General features: G+C 39.4%; 2 protein-coding genes across 5 annotated transcripts; one reads left to right on the top strand and one right to left on the bottom strand.

Annotated features, from left to right (window-relative positions):
• Nucleotides 1–276: 276 nt before the first annotated feature.
• LOC114178937 (protein WHAT'S THIS FACTOR 9, mitochondrial) lies at nucleotides 277–3,122 on the top strand. 4 transcript variants are annotated; one of them, XM_028065093.1, is made up of 3 exons: nucleotides 277–528; nucleotides 754–1,116; nucleotides 1,357–3,122. In XM_028065093.1, the coding sequence occupies exon 3, from the start codon at nucleotides 1,435–1,437 to the stop codon at nucleotides 2,698–2,700; it is 1,266 nt and encodes a 421-aa protein (XP_027920894.1). In that variant the 5' UTR covers nucleotides 277–528; nucleotides 754–1,116; nucleotides 1,357–1,434; the 3' UTR covers nucleotides 2,701–3,122. The 4 variants fall into 4 exon arrangements, with proteins under 4 accessions (XP_027920894.1, XP_027920891.1, XP_027920893.1 ...); XM_028065090.1 differs by lacking the exon at nucleotides 754–1,116; XM_028065092.1 differs by having other exon boundaries at nucleotides 277–951.
• Nucleotides 3,123–3,566: 444 nt separating this feature from the next.
• LOC114177336 (DNA damage-binding protein 1) lies at nucleotides 3,567–14,897 on the bottom strand. Its single transcript, XM_028062633.1, has 19 exons — nucleotides 14,595–14,897; nucleotides 14,473–14,521; nucleotides 14,266–14,325; nucleotides 14,070–14,161; nucleotides 12,863–12,914; nucleotides 12,648–12,710; nucleotides 12,483–12,532; nucleotides 11,047–11,122; nucleotides 9,851–10,060; nucleotides 9,623–9,729; nucleotides 9,378–9,486; nucleotides 8,389–8,589; nucleotides 8,041–8,256; nucleotides 7,410–7,520; nucleotides 6,046–6,321; nucleotides 5,458–5,732; nucleotides 4,974–5,325; nucleotides 4,602–4,886; nucleotides 3,567–4,387 (listed from the first exon to the last, which is right to left on the bottom strand). The coding sequence occupies exons 1-19, from the start codon at nucleotides 14,696–14,698 to the stop codon at nucleotides 3,806–3,808; spliced, it is 3,270 nt and encodes a 1,089-aa protein (XP_027918434.1). The 5' UTR covers nucleotides 14,699–14,897; the 3' UTR covers nucleotides 3,567–3,805.
• Nucleotides 14,898–20,917: the final 6,020 nt, after the last annotated feature.

The following is a 20,917-nucleotide window of genomic DNA, read 5'->3' as shown; positions in this document are numbered from 1 at the left end:
AAATTAGTAGCACACTTAATTTAACACGATTAAAACCAACATAATAATACATTATTAAAAATATTTAGTATTTCTTATATTTTTAATTTACAGCTCAAATATTTTTTATTTGAATATATACTTATAATAAAAAGAAAAACAAACAAAAACAACCGTGCTTAAAAGTTTTATCAAATTTTAAAATAATTAAGTATCACTCTACAGATATTTTTTTAATTTATATTTAATGGTGTAGAAAGTACAAACCCCTTATTTTTATTTTATGAATAAAAACAGTGTCTTCGTTCTTTAAGCCTGCGAGAACGTCTTAGTGAAGAGGAAAAGCAAGAAAGGATCCAATTAGAGAGAAAATGCGTCCCTGAAAACACCAAACCCTAAATCGCGATAAAGGTTCGAAGAATTTGCGAAGCAAAGTGAGTTTTGGCGCGGTGGTGGTTCGAAGATGGAGATTCACTACAGTAGCAGCTACTTCGAAAGACGCCCCATTCTCAAGTCCAAGGCTCCCGCATTTAAATGGGTTAAAGAATGGTATCGATGAATTTGTCGCCTCCTGTAATTTCAATTTACATATTCTGTTTAAAGGTTTTCAATGTATTGTTTGTGGTGCGGTAGCTAGAGTGTATTGGGAAGATATAAGAGAGGGATTTAACTCAATTCACCGGGATCAGTTTCTTCCTTCATTACTGTGTTTATTGAATTGAATTTGGGAAAGTGGTTGGTTTCGATGTTTGATTGCGGCTTTGATGGTTTTAGATGGAGTGGAGGAGTTTGGAGGGGAAGGAGCAGAGAGGCTATTTTTCACGTAAAATTGTTTATTCTCGTTATTTGAGAATATCTTTCGAATGAGTGGGATTATAATTAGGGGTTCATGGGACCTTGAGACCATTCTCATTGCTTTTACAAATGCATTGGGAAGAAGCAGTGAACCACAGAATCCGAATTGTTACCCAGGTCTGTTCTGCCTACATCGTTACCTACAAACAAGCAATTTTTTTGTCGTTTTAGACATTTTTCGAGCGTCCAACGGAGCTCGCTCTTTGAACTCGATTTACACGAGTTTGATCGAGTTCAGACGAGTCTACGCAGAAGTGGTCCTACTACGTGCGAGTTAACTAGGTTCGAATTCACTCATGATCTCGATAACCTTGCACTTGACGGATCTCCCAATTGATTGTAGTCATTTGAAGATATATATTACTGAAAGCTCATAAACATGTGGTTTTTGTTTTTGTGGTTCTAGGAAATTGATTTCATGTTTTAGTATCAAGTCTGATTTTTTATCCAATACTGTCTTATTAGTGGTAGGAGAATCTTTATTTGTTTAAATTGTCTCAAATCCACGTTTTACTTATGCAGTAGCTTTTCTTGGAGCGCAGTGTGGATCTTGAGAACTACAAGTCCATAGACAATTTATGTCCATGGTCAGTTTATATTATGTTCCTTCGAGTATTTGGTATTGCAAGAAATTCTGGTTTTGTTCACGGTTATCGACAAGGATACATATACCAGCAGAAGTTTAGTCTGGTGAACATAAAATTGAAATGGGTAAAAGATAGGACATTGGATGTTGTGGTTGCTGCTCAAAGGGATGTTAAGGCAACTGGGATCCTTGTCTCTATAATTCATTCTTCTTCCCAATGCTGCCTCCCAATATACCATCTTTCTCGCTACCGTGGACAACTTGGTCTTCCCAGTGACCTCAAACTCTCTACCTTTATAAGAAGATATCCGAATATATTTGTTGAGTCCTGTTTTCTTGATAGTGGAGGTTCTCCTGTCCCATGGTTCAGTCTGAGTCCTGAAGCCTTGGAGCTTCACCACCGGGAAGTCAGCATCCTTCAGCAAGGTCAATTGGAACTCAGGGATAGGCTCTGCAAATTACTTATGCTCACCAGTGATAGGATCCTTCCACTACAAACCATTGACCAGTTAAAATGGGATTTGGGTTTACCATATGATTACCAATATTCATTTATTCCAAATCACCCTGAAAGATTCTCATACGTTCGCCTTCCTGATGATCGTGTTGGGTTGAAATTGTTATTTTGGGATGACAAGCTTGCCATCTCAGAGTTACAGAAGAATAGTTCTCTGCAGCAAAAGGGAGAAGACATAAAAAATGGATCGTTAGCATTTCCAGTTAGTTTTACCAGGGGTTTTGGTTTGAAAAGAAAATGCATGGAGTGGCTGAAAGAGTGGCAGAAACTCCCCTATACTTCACCTTATGCCGATGCCTCTCATTTGGATCCCCGCACTGATGTATCTGAGAAAAGGATTGTTGGAGTGTTCCATGAGCTCCTTCACCTTACACTTCATAAGCAAACTGAGCGCAAGAATGTGAGCAACTTGCGTAGACCCCTGTCACTGCCGCAGAAATTTACTAAAGCGTTTGAACGTCATCCTGGTATATTTTATATTTCCAAGAAGATTGACACCCAAACAGTTGTTCTCAGGGAGGCCTATTACGGTCAAGAACCTGTGCAGAATCATCCCCTCGTACAAATTAGAGAGAAATTTGCAAGCCTGATGAAGAAAGGGCTATTGGATAGGAGTAGGGGTGTATACAAAAGAAACAAGGATACTAATTCTGTGGATGATTTGAGAAACGCTGATAAAACTAACCAGATTAGTTCTAAGGATAAATCTGATTCCATGTTTTATGATCATGATTCAGATAGCCCTCTACAAAGCCCTTGCTGATATATGTGAATGTGGTATTTTCTATTTGGTCACTATCTTGGTGTGGCTTGGATTAGTGAGAATCTTAAATATGGCCTAGATAGGAGCTTTGGATATTACTAGTGTTCAGCCACCTCCTCCTGCTACCTTATTTATGAAGTTCTGTCAACATCCAAGCATATCAGCAATGCTATCATCTTAACACGGAAGGCCATTTTCGAATTAGATGTAATATTCTGTAATAAGGGTACAGCTCAATCTCGTTAGAAGATTTTGGTTTCAATTTTTGTGTGAGTTGAAAATTTAGCTCAAAAGCTATGACTAGATGCACATAATATCGAAGCATCTTTTTTTCAAGGGGTTCATGGGTGGTGGTTTTTACAAAATCAAATACTCTTTCTGAAAAACAATTCAATTCGAATGAATTTGTTAATTATGTCCAAGTGAAAGTTTCTCATTATATTAAACATTATGTGCAGCAAGTAACTTTCAAAGTCACGTCTAAATACGAATACATTAATTACGCATCTCTATCCCTGCAATTACAGAAGAGTTCAACAGTTATCTTTTCAATTCAAATTCACAAACACTACAGATAGTTGAGAGAAAAAAAGAAAAATCTTGAAAAGTAACGAGAGGATTATTGTGTAATTAAATTGAAAATATTAATGTAATTATATACCTTTTTCTTCAGAAACGTGTAACTCTCAGCCCTATACTCCAATTTTAAATGACCAAACTTTTGTCTAGAAAGTCTTTCGCATTACGATTTTATGTTATTCAAACCAAACTTGAAAAAGATCAACGCTACAATACATACAAATATTGGGCGTCTGACTAGACTTTGTTCTGTGCGTGATTCGTTAGTTATCTTTACAGAACTTACATATAAATAACTAAGCAAATATTAAGAAATCGATGATGTTTTACAAAATTTAGAAAAGAAAGCGCCATTATGCCTCAGAACATGGCATTCATATCATACACAAATTGTGATTCATGTTTTGCAAAACACAAACGAAGGTGAGCATGGGATAGAAAATATCATATAATACTATAGCCCCCCATACCCTGAAAAATAAAAAAGGAAGACGGATGCTAATTGAGAGAAAAAAAAATAACAAACTCAGTGCAACCTCGTCAACTCTTCCACTCTTTTGCATAACTCCTCTACAGAAACATCCATTGCCTTGGAAATTTCATCCATCCTACTGCGGTTGAGATCCAGAAATGATTCAATCAAATCTCCATCCAAAAAGTTTCTGGCTTCAACAGTTTTCTTCTCATTGTTAAACGACCTCCATTGCTCATGGCTGAGTCCTCCAACACCTTTAATTACCTTTCTCAAATTTGACTGAAGTTTCTCCAAGAATACATATTGCTCGTGCGGAAGAGAAGCAATTACCCCAATAACACCATTAATGGTGCCAAAGATAACTGTTGGAATCTGCCCAACATCAGAATCTGGCAAGCGCATAACGAGGGAGCCATGCCGGAACCGATTAATAAATTCTCCAAGGTGATACTCACCAACCACTTCAAGACGACCCCGCTCTTCGTCAGTGGCACCTTCACTATTTTTTCGAACGGTGAACAGATTAAAATTATTTTCTGCACCAAGGTAAATGTCATCGTCAAGGATTTCAACAGCCGACATCCAATTTGCATTGTAGTCACGAGCTCTTTCCTCAATAGCACCTTCTTCATGCTAACAACAAAGAACAATTTATCATTACAAAAGAACATGTACAGACAAATCCGTTATTCATCCAAAACTAGAAGCAGCACAACAGTTTAAAATTTGACAAAATCAGATATAAATTTGAGTCACACCACAAATTTAACAAAATAAAAAGACACAGGATTGGAAAGGTTAGCATTATGACAACGAACTTCAGCTTCAAGACAATTTAGAAGCTTACCTTATAAATTAACAAGGAAATTGACTTCATCAGATCACCGACTACAATAAAATCTCCTCTAGTTTGAACATAAAGAGCTAGGATGTGTCCATGATGTCCACATTCAGACTGCAATTCATGGGTTCCATCATCACGTAGCACCCACTTGTACAGCTGAATTTTTTGATTAATAGCAGCAAGCAATTTACCATTAAATGCATTCAAGCAATAAACAGCTCCTTTTGTCTCCTTCTCAGCAATTAGCTGTAACTTTCCGTCTTCAACAGTAAAAACAAGAATTCTTCCCTACATGTTTTAAAATGGGAAAAGTAAGCAGGTATTAGAAGCTTTTACTACAATAATACTGAAAAAAATAAAAATTTATCAACTTACTTTTGTTGGTTCATTTTCCTCCGGCAATACATATGCAGTTCCAACACAGTAATAAACATTATTATCATCTGAGAATGAGCAGCTAATTATAAAGCAACCATACTCATATGTGTCAAGAGAATAAGTTGATATGAACTCGAAAGTCTGGTCATCCAGTAAACGGACAAAGTGCATTTCAGAGTCTTCACCACTCGTTGGGTTGTATTTCAAACTACAAATGGCAAAAGTCCTAGATTGCTCCTGGTGGCAGATACGCCGAGCATGCTCTCCTAGCGGAATAGAGCGAATATGTAGTTTTTGTATGTCATCAATGGTGCCAATAGTAAGCTCACCTTCTTTTGCAATCGCCAAACTGTTGGAAGTTATGAACAGTGTAATGAGTACCATCACCTTTACATTAAAGTACAATACAAGATCCAAAAACAGCACAAGGCAGATATGTCAATAATTTTAGGAAGCCAAACTAACTAAAGAACCAAGATACCTGTCTGGAAAAGCAGCAGAATTGAAAGGACACATGTGACTCACTTCCTTCAGATTTACATTACTATAAAGTAATTTTTTGTTACTACTATAGATCACAGTGGGCCGATCAGATGCAGCAAATACATGGGTAGTATTCTTGGACGAGAACGTCCGTAGTGTAATGGGCTGTGTCCCAAGAGATACCTTTTTCCTATCTGTTAACTCGCCAGTACTTGTGTTCAGCATGAAGTTTAAGAGATGCCCATCACCAAGGGCACATAGCAAGTAAGATATCTGGAGGATAAAATTTAAAAAGTAACACTTTAATAAGATATTTTTAACAAGGAAACTGCAATTAAACTTGTAAATTGGTAGTTTAGCAATTCCTAAATTAATCCTTGAAGCACATTACAAAAATATTTAACATGAGAATGATCTAGTATCTCCCTCACAATGGTTACATGTAAAATCCAAAATCTCTACTCCAAAGATTGAACTTAAAAGAGATGAGAATTTCATGGTATTTCAGAAACAAAAAGGACAAAGCAGAATGATAGAATAAAAAAGCTATAAAAGCACATGAAAAAATAGCACAAGGAAAGCCTACCCCTTCAAAGGCACAAAGAAGAACAGAACGAGGTATGATCTCCCCTCCCAGCTGTTCCTTTGTGACGAGATTCAGATCCGGAAGAGAAAAAACTCTAACACTTATGTCTGTCCACATTCCAACAGCTGCAAGATGACTATGATTGGGGTTTTCACCAATAGGATTTATGTCTAGACATGAAATTTCATACTCCAGTTGGGCATGTTTTATTTCTTGCAATATTCCATCTCCAATTTCAAGGTAAACCAAATGCCCTCCTCCAGTGGCCAACAAAACCTGTATCAAGGTGTAATGATAGTCACCAATTTGACTGCAAATTCAGCGTGTATAGTCGTAACAAAATCAAACAATGAAAATGCGCATTATAGTGTAGATTGAAGGAAATTCTCTTAAAAGGTAACCTTCGTAGAACTTGATAGGATGCCATACCAAAACAACTAATAGAGACCTAGATATCATATTTTGTACCCAAGCGCATTTTATTTTGCCAGCAGCAAAAATATGATACTTCTGGACAAAATTAATACTAGTATTTCTATACCAGTTAACCCAAATTATGCTTGGCTGAACAATCACAGATATAAAACTTATCCTAATCATAAATTGGCACAGATTACATTATTGGGTAGAATGTATTCTGTGGCTTTTTCGGGTATAAGAATCTAAAATTCTCTACCCTTTGGAAAGGGTCTTGTTCAACTTTCGAGAAATTCAAATACGTAAAAATTGTATTGCCACTTGATGATTAACTTTTTTTACCTCTGACATTCCACTGTTACTTGTTTAATGTTAATAAACAAAACATAGGGCAGACTAAATATCATAACATCAGAACTAAAATATAAAAACAGAAAACGGAGACAAAGTTATCAGTATAAAACAAATTCATATTCATATAGATATTTAATATTGGAGCTTCACTCATCACCAAATCAATCCTAGGAGAATCAAAGACAGTTCTCTAAGTAAATGAAAAACTGGAAGCAGGAATTAAGAAGCTACAGAGCCTTCACGCCTAACAAACATTAGCTGAAAACCTTCAGGAAATTTTCCATGCTCACAGAAGACAATAAGTCAACACAACATTTTTAAACAACCAATGCCAGATAGTTAACGCTTAATTCTTTTATGTCTTCCTTCCACTCTTTAATTTTAAGAATTTACCAAAGGTAGCATTTTTAGCATTCCTTCAGTAATCCTATAGCTTTCTAAACATAATATTTTCACCCAAATAGTACTAGCAGTGAATAGAACATGGGCTCAACTCATTAAAATTAATCATAAAGAGCTGATCATGGTTCATCCACTTCCCTCTTCCTGATCTGCCTCTAATCATAAAGAGCAAATTTTTCCTATAATCAAACCTGGGTAGCATTTGCTGTAGCAACATTTACTGAATAGCCTGATGGTGCAAACCATTCATTGCGGAGCTCTCTAGTCGTGGAATTGACCAGTCTGACAGAATTCGAAGTGACCTGTTATGATGGTTTATCAGATAATGGGAGGTAATTGACACAAAACAAAATAAAATGAAGTAAAAATGGCATGGAAGAATACAACAGAAGAGCATTAATTTATGAAGATTATTCAAATTAACTGCAGAGTATGCAAAACCTAGCCCGAGAAGCTTCAAGAAAATTAACCCATTCGCATAAAATTCCAGGTAATTTATTTAGATACGCAGAAGATTAAAAATCTCAACAATTATCATAGAAAACCAATAAAAAGGTTTTATTATTATACCAAAAAGGGTAAATATGTATTAGTAATCACTAGGTTGTGAAACAGTTTGAAAATTTAAGGAATGCAATCCTGAAAAAAAAAAAGAGCCTAATAGTAAAATTTGATGGTAAATCTATATCAATATGCCAAAACAATCCTGTAGGTATGAATAGCTTTCTTAACATTCACTTTTTGTAAATGCCATCAGATAGATGTAGGAATTAAATCAAGAGAAGAAAACCAAAATGGTAATAAAATAAGGTAAGAACCTACTTGAACAAGTTGATTGTGAACAGCATCGTGGCAAAATAATGTCTGCACTTGAGAACAGAATCCCTCAATCTCAGTTTCTTCCAGCTCATCCTCAAGATTCATAGCTAAGATTCTTGTTTCACTAATAAAACTCACAACCAGAAAAGTATCAAAAGGATCATCTGTTGAGGATCTTAGTGACCACATTCCTTTGATACCTTGAAGCTCTACTGATGCCTGATCAAATAAATGCATGAAAAAATTAATATTATATAAGCCATGTGCCATTGATGTAAAACTTTATTTTCTCTTTCCTTTTCGTCCTAGGTGCAAATGTTCCATACTAGGGTGGGGGGAAGGTGAGCTGACCTGTTCATTAATTCCAATCCCATTACGAACAACGCGAAGAGAACCATCCTTGTAGGCTCCAGAGCAAGTTACAACCTGACCTTGGCCCTGCCTCTCAAGGTCTACCACACAGAAGTCAACAATAGGCCCTAAATTGACATACCTTTCCAGTACTTCCACATAAGAACCTTTTGCATCAGGCTGCAGATTTAGTTTTATAAGCTGTGCAATTTACCATTAGAAATTGTCAATGTTATGTCTGAATATGTAAGCAAAAGTATTAAGCGTAGATAGGCCATAATACAATTCAAAGTCATCAAAGCAACATGAATAGAGAAAACAATGTATTAAAATTGCATCATAATACAGATCCTTTTTTCCACTCCCTTAATATTACCAAGTAAAAAGATTAGAAGAAAAGAAAATATCACTTGAAAAAAGCTTGAGTTGGGTGACCAACTCCCACATGTGTTCTCACTAATTACAATAATATAGCAAATGCTTCCTTAAACAGATCTGTTCTTTCCCTCCCTTGCCATCTTATACTACAGAGTAAAAGTATTAGAAGAAACTATAATTTGGAAAAAAAAAAAAAAAAAAAACTTAACCTACAGAGTATATGTTCTTACTAATTACTAATAATATTACATTTTTCTCTTTTTATGGAATTTGGAATTGCAAACATTTCTAATGTATAGTATTAAATTGGGTTTGGGGTTTACTTAAACTAACACAACCTTGCCATTTACCAGATAAACAAGGCAACACTCTCTTCTAAGCCATATTTAAACAAGTAGTACATCTAGAGTCATAAACTCTCAAATCTGGATACAATTAATAGGCAATCAACCCAACATAAGATACAAATTATATCAGATAAAAATAATGGAACTAGTCAGCCTGCATACTCGTTCAAAACAAGTACTTGGGAAGACATAAATTTGGAAATAACATGCTATAAACTCATAAAACCAAAAAATATAAAGTATTATTCTAGTTCATTAGGCCACCTGTGAGTCTCCATAACTTGAACCAATGTAGACGAATGCATTATCAAGGTATGATATTGTAGATGCAATGGAAGTCTCCCCGAGGGGCTCAATTTTGAGTCCGGTAACCCTACAAAACAAAATGTAAATGATAAAACAATAGGATTAACATAAATACAGATTGTTTATTCAATGAACATGCTGATACCCAAGACAGTAAAACATGTGTTAAGCCAGCATGAAAACGAGAATGAGAGATCACATACTTTTCTTTCTCATGGGTTATTACAAGTAGGCTAAGCAACCCCGTATGATCACCAAGTAAATATCTAGAACCATCAGGATCAACTCTTCCGTAGGCTTTTGTAATTGACTGAAAAGCACATAAGATTGAAGGGAATTCAAAAAACATGTATTGGATAAATATCATGAAAATCCAAAAAACCACAATGGATGATTTAAATGGAAGAAACAAAAACTATTGTTTAACATACAGGTCTGATTGGGATAGCCTTGAAAGCATTAGCACTGCAGTATACTATGGTTTCTTCTCCAATAATAAGCACGCCACAAAGTGGTGGGGGAACTGGTATCAATAAATCAGCCCCATTATCAAGATTGTTCTGGGACCATGGACCTTCAACAAAATCTTTATCCTTCAGCGCAACCTCATATGTTTTAACATGACGAGCATCTTTATTATCCTGTCATAGATTAAAATATAATATTAAAGCCATCATAATCAAAAGACAGATATGTTTCCAACCAAATAAACTGCATAAAGGACATGCAAAAAAAAAAACGCATCATACATTTTCATAGATGATAGAACCATAAAAACTCTGAATTCGGAAGGCATGCAAGAATGAGTATGCCCACTCAAACTGAGATAACAACAGTAGAACTATGAAATCAATACCAAACTCTCTTTGGCAGTCGTTAAATTGTCTTATACCTGTGTCAACAATTCTAATACATATCAATGTGACAATCACGATTCTGTGTCACTTACATACAGAACCTGCCCGTAAGAATTATTTTATTCTTCAGTGTATGTTAAATTGGTTATTGAAAGTCCCTTTTAAAAAAACAGAACATGGTAAGTACTATAATGATTCCATGTTGACTGTATGAGCAATCTTTCGACCAAACGTAGGCAAGTCTACAACAGTAAAAAAGTGTGAAACGCACATAATTTCCTCCCTTAACAAATTTTGGGGCAAAAGACACCTTAAAGGTGTAAGCATCCTGGTCTAACTAAACATGCCGAAGGACAGCTTACACTAAAACCAGCCACAGAAATTTAGCATCCTTAGATAAAGCTCTAGATTCCTAAAATGCATTCAGCGTGGACCCAAAGACTACAATAAGAGAGCATAGGAAAGAAAGAAGCAAAACATGATAACACCTCAGACTCAATCTATTCAATGTAACTAATCAACTAATAACCCCAAAACATTAGGTAGAAGAGGAATGCTCGCAACACACCCTCTAACATATTGTTTCTAACACAATTAATTATTTGTTAAAACTTATTGAAAACTACAAAATAAAATAATTCATTAACTAAGAGAGACCAACAAAAATCTGTGAATTCCAATATATTTCAACCAATAGTAAAGAGAGTATTCAAACATGTGATAGAAAGTGCGTTGCCAGTAATTCTCACGGAAAGAATAGAATTAGAAACCTGGTAAAGAACCACGATGGTTGGCTTTGAACAACCATAAAGAAATTTGATATCCAAAACTTGAAGCTCCTCAAGCCTGAAAACAAATAAAATCATAATTGAAAAGAAAAAAAATGGGGAAGAAGAAAAACTCCGGGTAGAAATTACATGAAATATTATAAAATACTTTCAATTTAAAAAATGTCAACTATATGTGTTTTTATTTTAAATTTTAAAGTTCAAACAAGAAATCTAGAAGATTTAGATGCAACCATCAAGATAAGATTATTTGGATAAGGACTGCTTATAATTTGTAAGAAGCGTGTACACACATGAAAACTCTTATTTATAATGAAGATGTGATACACTAATAGGAACAAAATCTATAATTAATAATGAGAAAAATTAGCGTAGATATTTCCCTATGAGGTAATCAAATCATATCATATTTCCCTAACTAATGTAATCAATTCATATCTTAACTAAGCTGAAGCATATGTACCCTCACCTCCTACTCTCTTTCTCTTCTTTTCCACTCTCTCAAAATCCATCCTTCAATCCAAACAAAACTTAACCTATTGATATGTACTTCTGATTCAGACCCTTGATACACGCACGCACACCTGTGTATAGAATCTCTATTAAGAGCAAAGTCTCTCAAGCACCCTTTTCTAAATCTTCTATTCTCAATTCAATTATGTTCTCTTTTTAACATAACTTTGTATTTGTTAAAAAGTTGACTTTAAGCCTAACTCAAACCCTACAAAACCTACTTGTAAGGTGAGATATGCATCCACTTATATATTATAAATTGACCTTATCACTAGTCAATGTAGAACTTCCAACTGTATCCATAAAGAGTACCCAAGCACTTGGGAAACCCACCCTTAAAAAACTAGCTATTAATGGGGTGAACCGAACACTTAAATTGTCGAGCATACCATACTACTTGATGTGGTACATAGGCACCCAAGTTTCTATAGATCCCTCAATACGCATATGAAGCCTCATTATTAATAAAAAAAGGCATTATCTACCTAAATCATAATTTCTTTAAAGCAAAGATATTTGAGACCCAAGGGAAATGAGGTACATCGATTGCCTAACCAGGTAAAAGTTCAATTTTTTAAGATCATCTCATCAATTAAACATATACATTAAATCAACAAAGTATATTCATACTTCCCTACGTTTTTTTTTCAAAGAAAGCTATATCTAAGTTCACTATTGACCCAAATCCTTGATGCATGAGATTCAGAAACCACTTTCAATCTTATGTAAAGACACCAACAATATCCAAGACATTGGTTCACAGTTCCTTCTTCAGACAGTGATGACTGGTAATCATTACCCAACGTCATGGACTTGGCTACTAGTACTACATTAATGCATACCTGCAAAGATCAAATTATAAATAGAATGCATGCGTAGACCACCAAGAGAATAAAAAGAATTACCTTATATTAAATGCTTCCTTGAGCTGACCTTTATTATCAAAGGGAATAACCTGGAATATCAATGAACAGTGAATCATTCAAACTCTCTAACACGACACAGTAAACCAAAGCATATTGTCATTAGAATCTAAAATTTTACAGGATATTGGATGAGAAGTTACGTACTTTGAACAAACCATCATACAAGTGAAGTCCAATCAACCTACAATCAGGATCAATAATGCCAATCTGCAGAAAGAAAATGGATAACAGCTGAAATGCACTGAACAACTTTCATCTGATCCTAGACTTATCATTAATGTTGTTACAAATATCAAAAGTTAAAGAATACAATAACTACCAAGCTTTATTGGTAAATAGCAATAAAATAATATAAATACCTGACCGTTATCAGTGGGACGTCCTATCCGATCAGAAACATCCCCCATTGCCCTGGATGACAGTAAAATTGAGAATTAAACTGATGAACAACACAACCATTATGGCCCCTGCTAGAACTTCCAATTTTTAATATAACGTACAGAAATTGAAAGTCTTGCTGATTCTATGAGCTATTTTGGCTCACTCTTTCATTTGTTTTCAATTTATAGGAGGGTTTCCTCCCTTGCCCTACATGAACATACTCTTCCATATTTAAGTGGCACACATTTAAGTTAAGAATCTGGGGCCCATTCTTATTTTGACTTACAACCCCCAGCATAACTCCACCTCCAGAGTCCTGTTTGGGTCTCAAATGACCCAGACAAGACCTATTCAATTAAGATAAGGAAAGATCAGGACGAGGAAAACATTCCAACCTTCATTTTTCACAGAAAATCCCTGCTTGTATTCTTAAGATACCACTCAAGACCACCAAGTTATCAGCCAATAACCCCGCCCAGAAGAAAGTAAAAGAGGCCGAACGATGCAAGAGACTCAGTCTGGGTGATCAAGTGTGAAAAACATCCCAATAATTTTTCTCAGAAATTTTGAGCTTGTACATTTAGGACACTACTCAAGAGCACATAGGTATAGAAAATAATCCCACTCAAGAAAGTAAAAGAGGCAGCCTAATGCACGAGGCTCATTCTAGGAGGTCAAGTGTATGCAATTTACTAAACTAAAATTTCTCTTCACAAGTTCTAACGGATACTAATATCCTTCTTAATAAGGAAAGCTGTACAAAACATATCAATCTGGATTTTCTGGTCATGGAGGTGATGGCATGCTATGTTATGTGCAAGAATATATAGAATACATGCCAGAAACGCAGTTTTCTTCCCATTTCTTCATCCAACAACACCAGAAAGCTTAGCAGTAAAAGCATTACTAATGAAGTAATTAATCTATTAACAAGGAGAGAATACAAAGTTACAAAACTCTATTTGAGGCATTGCATATAAGTTTCCTATTCTGATCAATAGGATTGTTGCATCACAAAATTCACATTCAGATTGTTAGCACCCCAGCAGACTAATTATATGCCCCTAAACATCGTAATTATTGGTTAAGATTAAAAATAAAGTTGATTTCAATCTATCCGAAAACAATTCTGAGCATGAGTAAGTCCACTCCAGAAGAAAAAAATTGCTGCTTCCTCACACATACCGGGTAACAAGCTCAGCAGTCTCAGAATCCCATTGAAGAACACAAAATTTGTATCTTTCAGTTGCGATGAAGAGATAATCCTGTGCTTCACCCTGATTGAGACCAAAACAAGCAAAAAACAAATTACGGAAGGATAAAATAAAACTAAAACATCAGACGATAACTCAAGAAACACGGATGCTTCTAGAATTCTCACATGAGGGCGGAAGAGTTCAAGCGTAGCAATTCTTCCATATATCGGCACGTCCAGTATAGGCTGCAAAGATAGGTTTCGGTTTCGGTTTCACATTTATCGATTCAGTTACATATGCATCCAAAAATGAAGAGAACAAAAACACAAAACAACGCATATTGAAATAAAATGATTGAAACAAGTAGCGTGTGAAGGGAAGAGCGAAAGAACCTGTAAGCCCTGAGGAGAGAGCAGGTGAATCTCGATGCGCGTGCATTTCCTGATGAAAAAACGAAGTGAAAAGGAGAAGAAGAAAAAACCCTAAGAGAAAAAGAAAGGGAATAGATGAATACGCGATAATGAGGTTGAGGTCTTGAGGACTGGTGAAATTGCCGACGCAGGAGTGAGTGACGTTGGTGGGTTTGTGAGCTGTGACAACGTAGTTCCATATACTCATCTTTCTCTTCTCTTCTCTGCTTCCTCTGAGTACGCACTCTGCTTCTGCGCTTCCAAATTGAATAGGGTTTCGTTTTCGTTCCGAACAATTAACCGCTTAGGGCGCTGTCAAAGAACGCAACAAGCACCTCACTTACACAGACACTCTCTTTCTGAGACCCTCGAGCGGCTTTCACTTTTGCCCTCGTTTCCGTGAACCGCTCTTTTTTTTTTTCCTTTTATTTTCTCACAATATTTTTTTCTTTCCTCTCTATTTTTCATTTCCTGTTTATTTTATTTTGTTCTTATTTGAAAGGTCCTTTTTCTATGTTTAGGGTTTAGGGTTTAGGACACCCTACCCTACCAGCCACCCTCTCCATTCTCCTCATTCTTCAGTTTTTCCTTTTCAGAAAGCTTCCCCTCCCTTAAACGCTCTGAACTCTAAGAAAAGCAGGAGCTCTGCTAGGGCAAAATCTGTTTCCCCTCAAAGTGAATCGAACCGCTTCCTCGTAAGTACAGATCGAAACTCAAGCTCTTTCGTAGTCCCTTTTAATGCACTAAGTTGGTCTTAAGTTGGTTCTGCCCCTAATCTCGTCCTACGTTTGATCTACAATGTTTACAGTTCCTTATAGCTGCTCCGTTCTCTCTTTGTGTGCCCTTTTCCCCTCAGCTCCGTTTACTCGAGGTAAGGGAAGCTAGATTTACCAGTTCTAGGCTATTCTTGGTTGTTTTTGGTCGTTTTCATGTTTATATGCATGCATAGTGTGTTTTGTTGAGAGAAATGGAGTTGCATGTGTGTTTGGGTGTGGATCCGAGCTGATGCCGCCATTGCATGTGGGTGGACAGTGGTGAACTCTGCTATTTTCGCCCAAGCGAGCTCGTCTCGCCTAGGCGAGAGTATCAGAGCACTCACTGCCACGAGAACTCGCCTAGGCGACCAGTCCGCGTTCTGAGCGACGCCATGTCTCGCTCAGGCGAGGAGGTCTCGCTTGAGCGAGAAATCGTGGAAACCCCACGTTGCTCATCTCGCCTGAACGAGAAATCGTGGAAACCCCACGTTGCTCATCTCGCCTGAGCGAAAAATCGTGGAAACCCCACGTTGCTCATCTCGCCTGAGCGAGAAATCGTGGAAACCCCACGTTGCTCATCTCGCCTGAGCGAAAAATCGTGGAAACCCCACGTTGCTCATCTCGCCTGAGCGAGAATTCGCTGCGTCAGTAAGACCAGCGTCTCGCCTGAGCGAGTTTGTGAATGTGTGCTATGTTTTCTGGGCTGTTTGGATGATTTGTTGCATGTATGGTTTGGGTCATTCTCCCTAAATCTGATGTACGTGAATATGCTTGGGTGTTTGGGTTTTTATGAATGAAATTGGCATGCTTGGTATGAGATTGATCATGGAGTTGTGGTTTCGTGGTGTTTTAACATGAGAATTGTATGTATGAGATCAAAGTGGTGGTTATGGTATGAGAAACATGATTCTGATGGTGTGGTAGGCGTAATTCCATGAGTCCCATGGGGAGACTTCATGGTGGCGTGTAGTGTATATATTAGGATATGGATTCAAGTAAGGATCGCATCCCGAAACTCTAAAGGGTCAGTGAGTCTCAGGTAGAGAAATCTGACCCAAGTGGTGAGAGTAGCGGGAGGCCCTAGTCTTTGGCAGGATAATGGCCTTAGACGCTTAAAGGCTAACCTTGTGTGTGGTAGGGTGAAACCCATTGGCAATGGCTCTGCAGAGCAGTAGAGGCCACCACAAGTGCAAGCGTCCGGTGAATCCGATCTTAATATATGTATCCGGATAATTGAGTCATAGTGTCTTGCTTGTCTGCCATAACATGATTTATGTGTCTCTGTGATGTATGCCTGTGGATGTTCAGGCACTTATTCTTTTACACTATGCTAAGTTTCACGTTACACTTTCTCTCTTGCGATGATCACCTTCTGGTGGGAGCAGATGAGAGGGAGGTTCGAGATGGATCCGGGAGACGCAGCGGTGCGGCTTAGTTTTCCCTATCTGGATGCCTTAGGAGTAGTTTCATGGCCATGAGGCCTTTTTGTATTAGTTGCCTTGAGGGCAACCCTTTTACAAGACCTTTGAACTTTTAAATTTCCTTTTGCTTAGGACTATGTGGTATGCCTAAGTTTCCTTTGGAGTATTTCCGGATGACTGTAATAGTTATCTTCCCTACGTTTTATGTTCATCTGAATGCTTCTCGTTATTATAACTGTGTGATATTTTATTTAGTAGTTTAATCTTATTAAAATGGGATGTCACACTTTTATGGTATCAGAGCCTTCGTTCCTAAGTGTTTGTGGGCTATGTGTTTGCTTAGCTTTCGTTGTGTCTTCCTGTCATGTTTCGATGAGTTTCCAATCTAACCGAGTTTTGATGGTCTTTTCTGTGTGTCCAGTGATATGGCACCCCCTTGTGTAGCTCCTCCTCAACCTTCTCAGGGCGACGGACAAGACCTAGCTAGGGCGATCGAGGCTATGGCTGCAGCCTTGACGCAACAGAGCAATGCTATAATGCAACAGCATGAGGCGGCGATGCAGCGCCAGGAAGCCTCTCTTGAGCAGCAGAACTTCATGATGTAGCAGATGGAGGCTGCTAGGCAGGCTGCTGAGGATGCACAGAGGCAGCATGTGGATCCTCTCCGTCAGTTAGGGGAGAATGCTGCAGGTGCCCAGATGTATGGTCCTCATCCCCAACCTCCACCCCCTGAATGGAGTTTGGAAGACTTTTTGAAGCACCAACCTGCCAAGTTTGATGGCAAGAAGAGTCCCGACCAGGCGGACCAGTGGATGAAAGATATGGAGCGCATCTTTGATGCCAAGAGGTGCCCGGATGAGAGCAGGCTTGCTTTCACTGTCTACATGCTCACGGGAGAGGCTGAGCATTGGTGGGCCAGCATGAAGCTGGTGATGGAAGAGAAACATGAGGACGTCACATGGCGAGCCTTCAAGAAGAGGTTCTTGTCTGAGTACTTCCCTGATAGCGTGAGGTACGCTAAGGAGGTAGAATTCCTCCAGCTGACGTAGGGGAACAAGTCAGTGGCCGAGTATGCCGAACAGTTCAAGCACCCGGGGCGTTTCTACACCATGCCGCTCGATGAGGAGTGGCGTTGCAGGAAGTTTGAGAACGGTCTCAGAGGAGACATCCGCCTGATGGTAGCTCCACTGTCCATCAAGGACTTTACGGCCTTAGTGGAGAAGGCCAGGGTCATGGAGCGAATGAAGGTAGAGGTGGAAGCTCAGCAGCAGCCACAACAGAGAGTTAGCGGACCATCTGGGTCCAGGCCACGAGTTGAAGAGAAGAGGAAGCCTTATACTAGGCCTCATCCACAGCCACAGGGGTCTAGAGGTTTTTCTTCCCCACCCAGCAGGATCCAGTGCCATCACTGCGGAGGACCGCACGTGAAGAGTTTTTGCCCGCAGCTATCGGGTTTCCGCAGGTGCAACCATTGTGGCAGAGAGGGCCACTTTGGTAGAGATTGTCCAACTCTGAGGAGGACAGTAGCACGACCTTCACCACAGACTCCGAGCCAGACATCTGGTCAGACTCAGCAGAGAGGAGGAGGCAGCAGGCCTCAGGCTACAGGCAGGGTTTTTACTATGACCGGGTCAGAGGCGGCAGGTGCAGGTAACCTTGTGTTTGGTTGTTGTTTGATATCTGGAAAGTCGTGTTGTGTGCTTTTCAATTCTGGAGCGACACACTCATTTGTGTCAGAGTCCTGTGTGCGGGAGTTGAGTCTACCGGTGTGTGAGCTACCGTTCGACCTCGTGGTATCTACCCCGGCATCTGGGTTGGTTAGGACTTCCTCAGTATGTTCTAGATGTCCAGTTGAGGTAGAGGGGCGCATATACAAAGTCAATCTTATATGCCTCCCTCTGCAAGGGTTAGATGTGATCTTGGGAATGGATTGGCTCTCTGCCAATCATGTTCTAATCGACTGCCGAGAGAAGAAGTTGTTGTTCCACAGCTCAGAGGAGCCCGAGTTGTTGTCTTCCCATGGGGTGATGAAGGAAATTCAGAGCGGCGCGCAGTGTTTTATGGTCTTTGCCAGGATGGAGGTTGAGGAAGAGGAAAAGATATCAGTGATACCAGTGGTCAGAGAGTTTGAAGATGTGTTTCCCGAAGAGGTACCAGGTTTGCCTCCGAGGAGAGAGGTTGAGTTCTCCATAGACTTGGTACCAGGGGCCGGTCCTGTGTCGATAGCTCCCTACCGTATGGCCCCAGCGGAGTTGGTGGAATTGAAGAAGAAGATAGAGGAATTGCTTGAGAAACAGTTTATACGGCCGAGTGCTTCGCCGTGGGGAGCGTCTGTCTTGTTGGTGAAGAAGAAGGACGGTGGCTCCAGGTTGTGTGTGGACTATAGGCAGCTGAACAAGCTGACTATTAAGAACAAGTACCCCTTGCCAAGAATAGATGATTTGATGGATCAGCTTCATGGGGCGTCAGTGTTCTCCAAGATTGATCTCCGGTCAGGTTATCATCAGATTCTGGTGAAGGCAGAAGATGTTGAGAAGACTGCTTTTAGATCCAGATACGGGCATTACGAGTATGTCGTCATGCCATTCGGTGTGACTAATGCCCCCGCTTTGTTCATGGATTACATGAACCGGATCTTCCGCCCGTTTCTAGATAAGTTTGTCGTGGTCTTCATAGACGACATTCTCATATACTCCAGGACGCATGAGGAACATGCCGAGCATCTGAGGATAGTGCTTGGTATCTTGCGGGAGAAGCAACTGTTTGCCAAGTTGTCCAAGTGTGACTTTTGGATGAGAGAGGTACAGTTCTTGGGGCACGTGATATCAACTCAGGGTATAGCTGTGGATCCAGCTAAGGTAGAGACCGTGATACAGTGGGAATGTCCCAAGTCAGTGACTGAGATTCGGAGCTTCGTGGGTTTGGCTGGCTACTACAGGAGATTTATAGAGGGGTTCTCTAAGATAGTAGCACCCCTGACACAGCTAACCAGGAAAGATCAACCGTTTGTATGGACTGATAGATGTGAAGAGAGCTTCAGGGAGCTTAAGCAGAGGTTGACGAGTGCTCCAGTTCTGATAATTCCGGATGTGAGTAAACCCTTTGAGGTTTACTGTGATGCCTCTCATCAGGGCCTTGGGTGTGTCTTGATGCAAGAGAGGAAGGTGGTGGCCTATGCTTCAAGGCAGTTGAAGGTTCATGAGAAGAACTACCCCACTCATGACCTAGAGTTAGCAGCGGTGGTTTTTGCTTTGAAGATTTGGAGGCACTACTTGTATGGTGCACAGTTCCGTGTGTTTAGTGACCACAAGAGTTTGAAGTATCTCTTCGATCAGAGAGAGTTGAATATGAGGCAGAGGCGGTGGATAGAGTTTTTGAAGGACTATGACTTTGAGCTTCTCTATCACCCAGGGAAGGCGAATGTAGTGGCAGACGCCTTGAGTAGGAAGACGGTGCATGTGGCACACTTGATGATGAAAGAGATGGAGTTGCTAGAGAGCTTCAGAGACATGAAGCTACAGTTTGAGTTGGAACCGAAATTCATTAGGTGTAGTACCTTGGTTATATCTAGTGACTTCTTGGGCTTAATCAGAGAAAGTCAAGCGACGGATGTTAGTTTGCAGAAGGTAAAAGAGCTACTGGGACGGATCAGGCCAAGGAGTTTGCCTTGGGCAGTGATGGTGTGTTGAGGTTCAGAGGCAGGGTTTGTGTACCAGAGGATGTCGAGTTGAGAAAGTTGATCCTTGAGGAAGGACACAAGAGTCGTCTTAGTCTGCACCATGGCATGACTAAGATGTACCGAGACCTCAAGGAGAACTTTTGGTGGCAGGCATGAAAAAGGAGGTTGCACAGTTTGTATCGGCCTGTTTGACTTGTCAAAAGGCAAAGGTGGAGCATCAGAAACCCGGTGGAAAGCTTCAACCCTTAGATATTCCGGTGTGGAAGTGGGATAGCATAGCCATGGATTTTGTTACCCACTTGCCTCGCACCGTGAGAGGACATGATGCTATATGGGTGGTGGTGGATCGTTTGACGAAGAGTGCTCACTTTTTGGCAGTAAATCTCAGAATGTCTATGACCAAGTTGGCTCAGCTCTACATCCATGAGATAGTGAGGCTTCATGGAGTGCCTAGTAGCATAGTGTCTGACAGAGACCCCCGGTTCACTTCCAGGTTCTGGCAGGCACTGCAGGAGGCTATGGGTAGTAGGTTGAGGATGAGTTCTGCTTATCATCCTCAGACGGATGGCCAG

The sequence above is a fragment of the Vigna unguiculata genome, chromosome 3 (assembly GCF_004118075.2).
Source record: "Vigna unguiculata cultivar IT97K-499-35 chromosome 3, ASM411807v1, whole genome shotgun sequence".
In the NCBI taxonomy this organism is placed as follows: Eukaryota; Viridiplantae; Streptophyta; class Magnoliopsida; order Fabales; family Fabaceae; genus Vigna; species Vigna unguiculata.
The sequence above is the reverse complement of the archived record's forward strand: the minus strand, read 5'-3'. Positions and strand labels throughout refer to the sequence as shown.

Excerpts from the sequence above, each read along its gene's own strand:
- LOC114177336 (XM_028062633.1), bottom strand. The coding sequence starts at position 14,698 with ATGAGTATATGGAACTACGTTGTCACAGCTCACAAACCCACCAACGTC. Across the intron at positions 14,326-14,472 it reads TCTCTCCTCAGGGCTTACAG|CCTATACTGGACGTGCCGAT; the intron begins GTTCTTTCGCTC and ends CTATCTTTGCAG. Across the intron at positions 11,123-12,482 it reads AAGGAAGCATTTAATATAAG|GCTTGAGGAGCTTCAAGTTT; the intron begins GTAATTCTTTTT and ends ATTTGTTTTCAG.
- LOC114178937 (XM_028065090.1), top strand. The coding sequence starts at position 1,435 with ATGTTCCTTCGAGTATTTGGTATTGCAAGAAATTCTGGTTTTGTTCAC.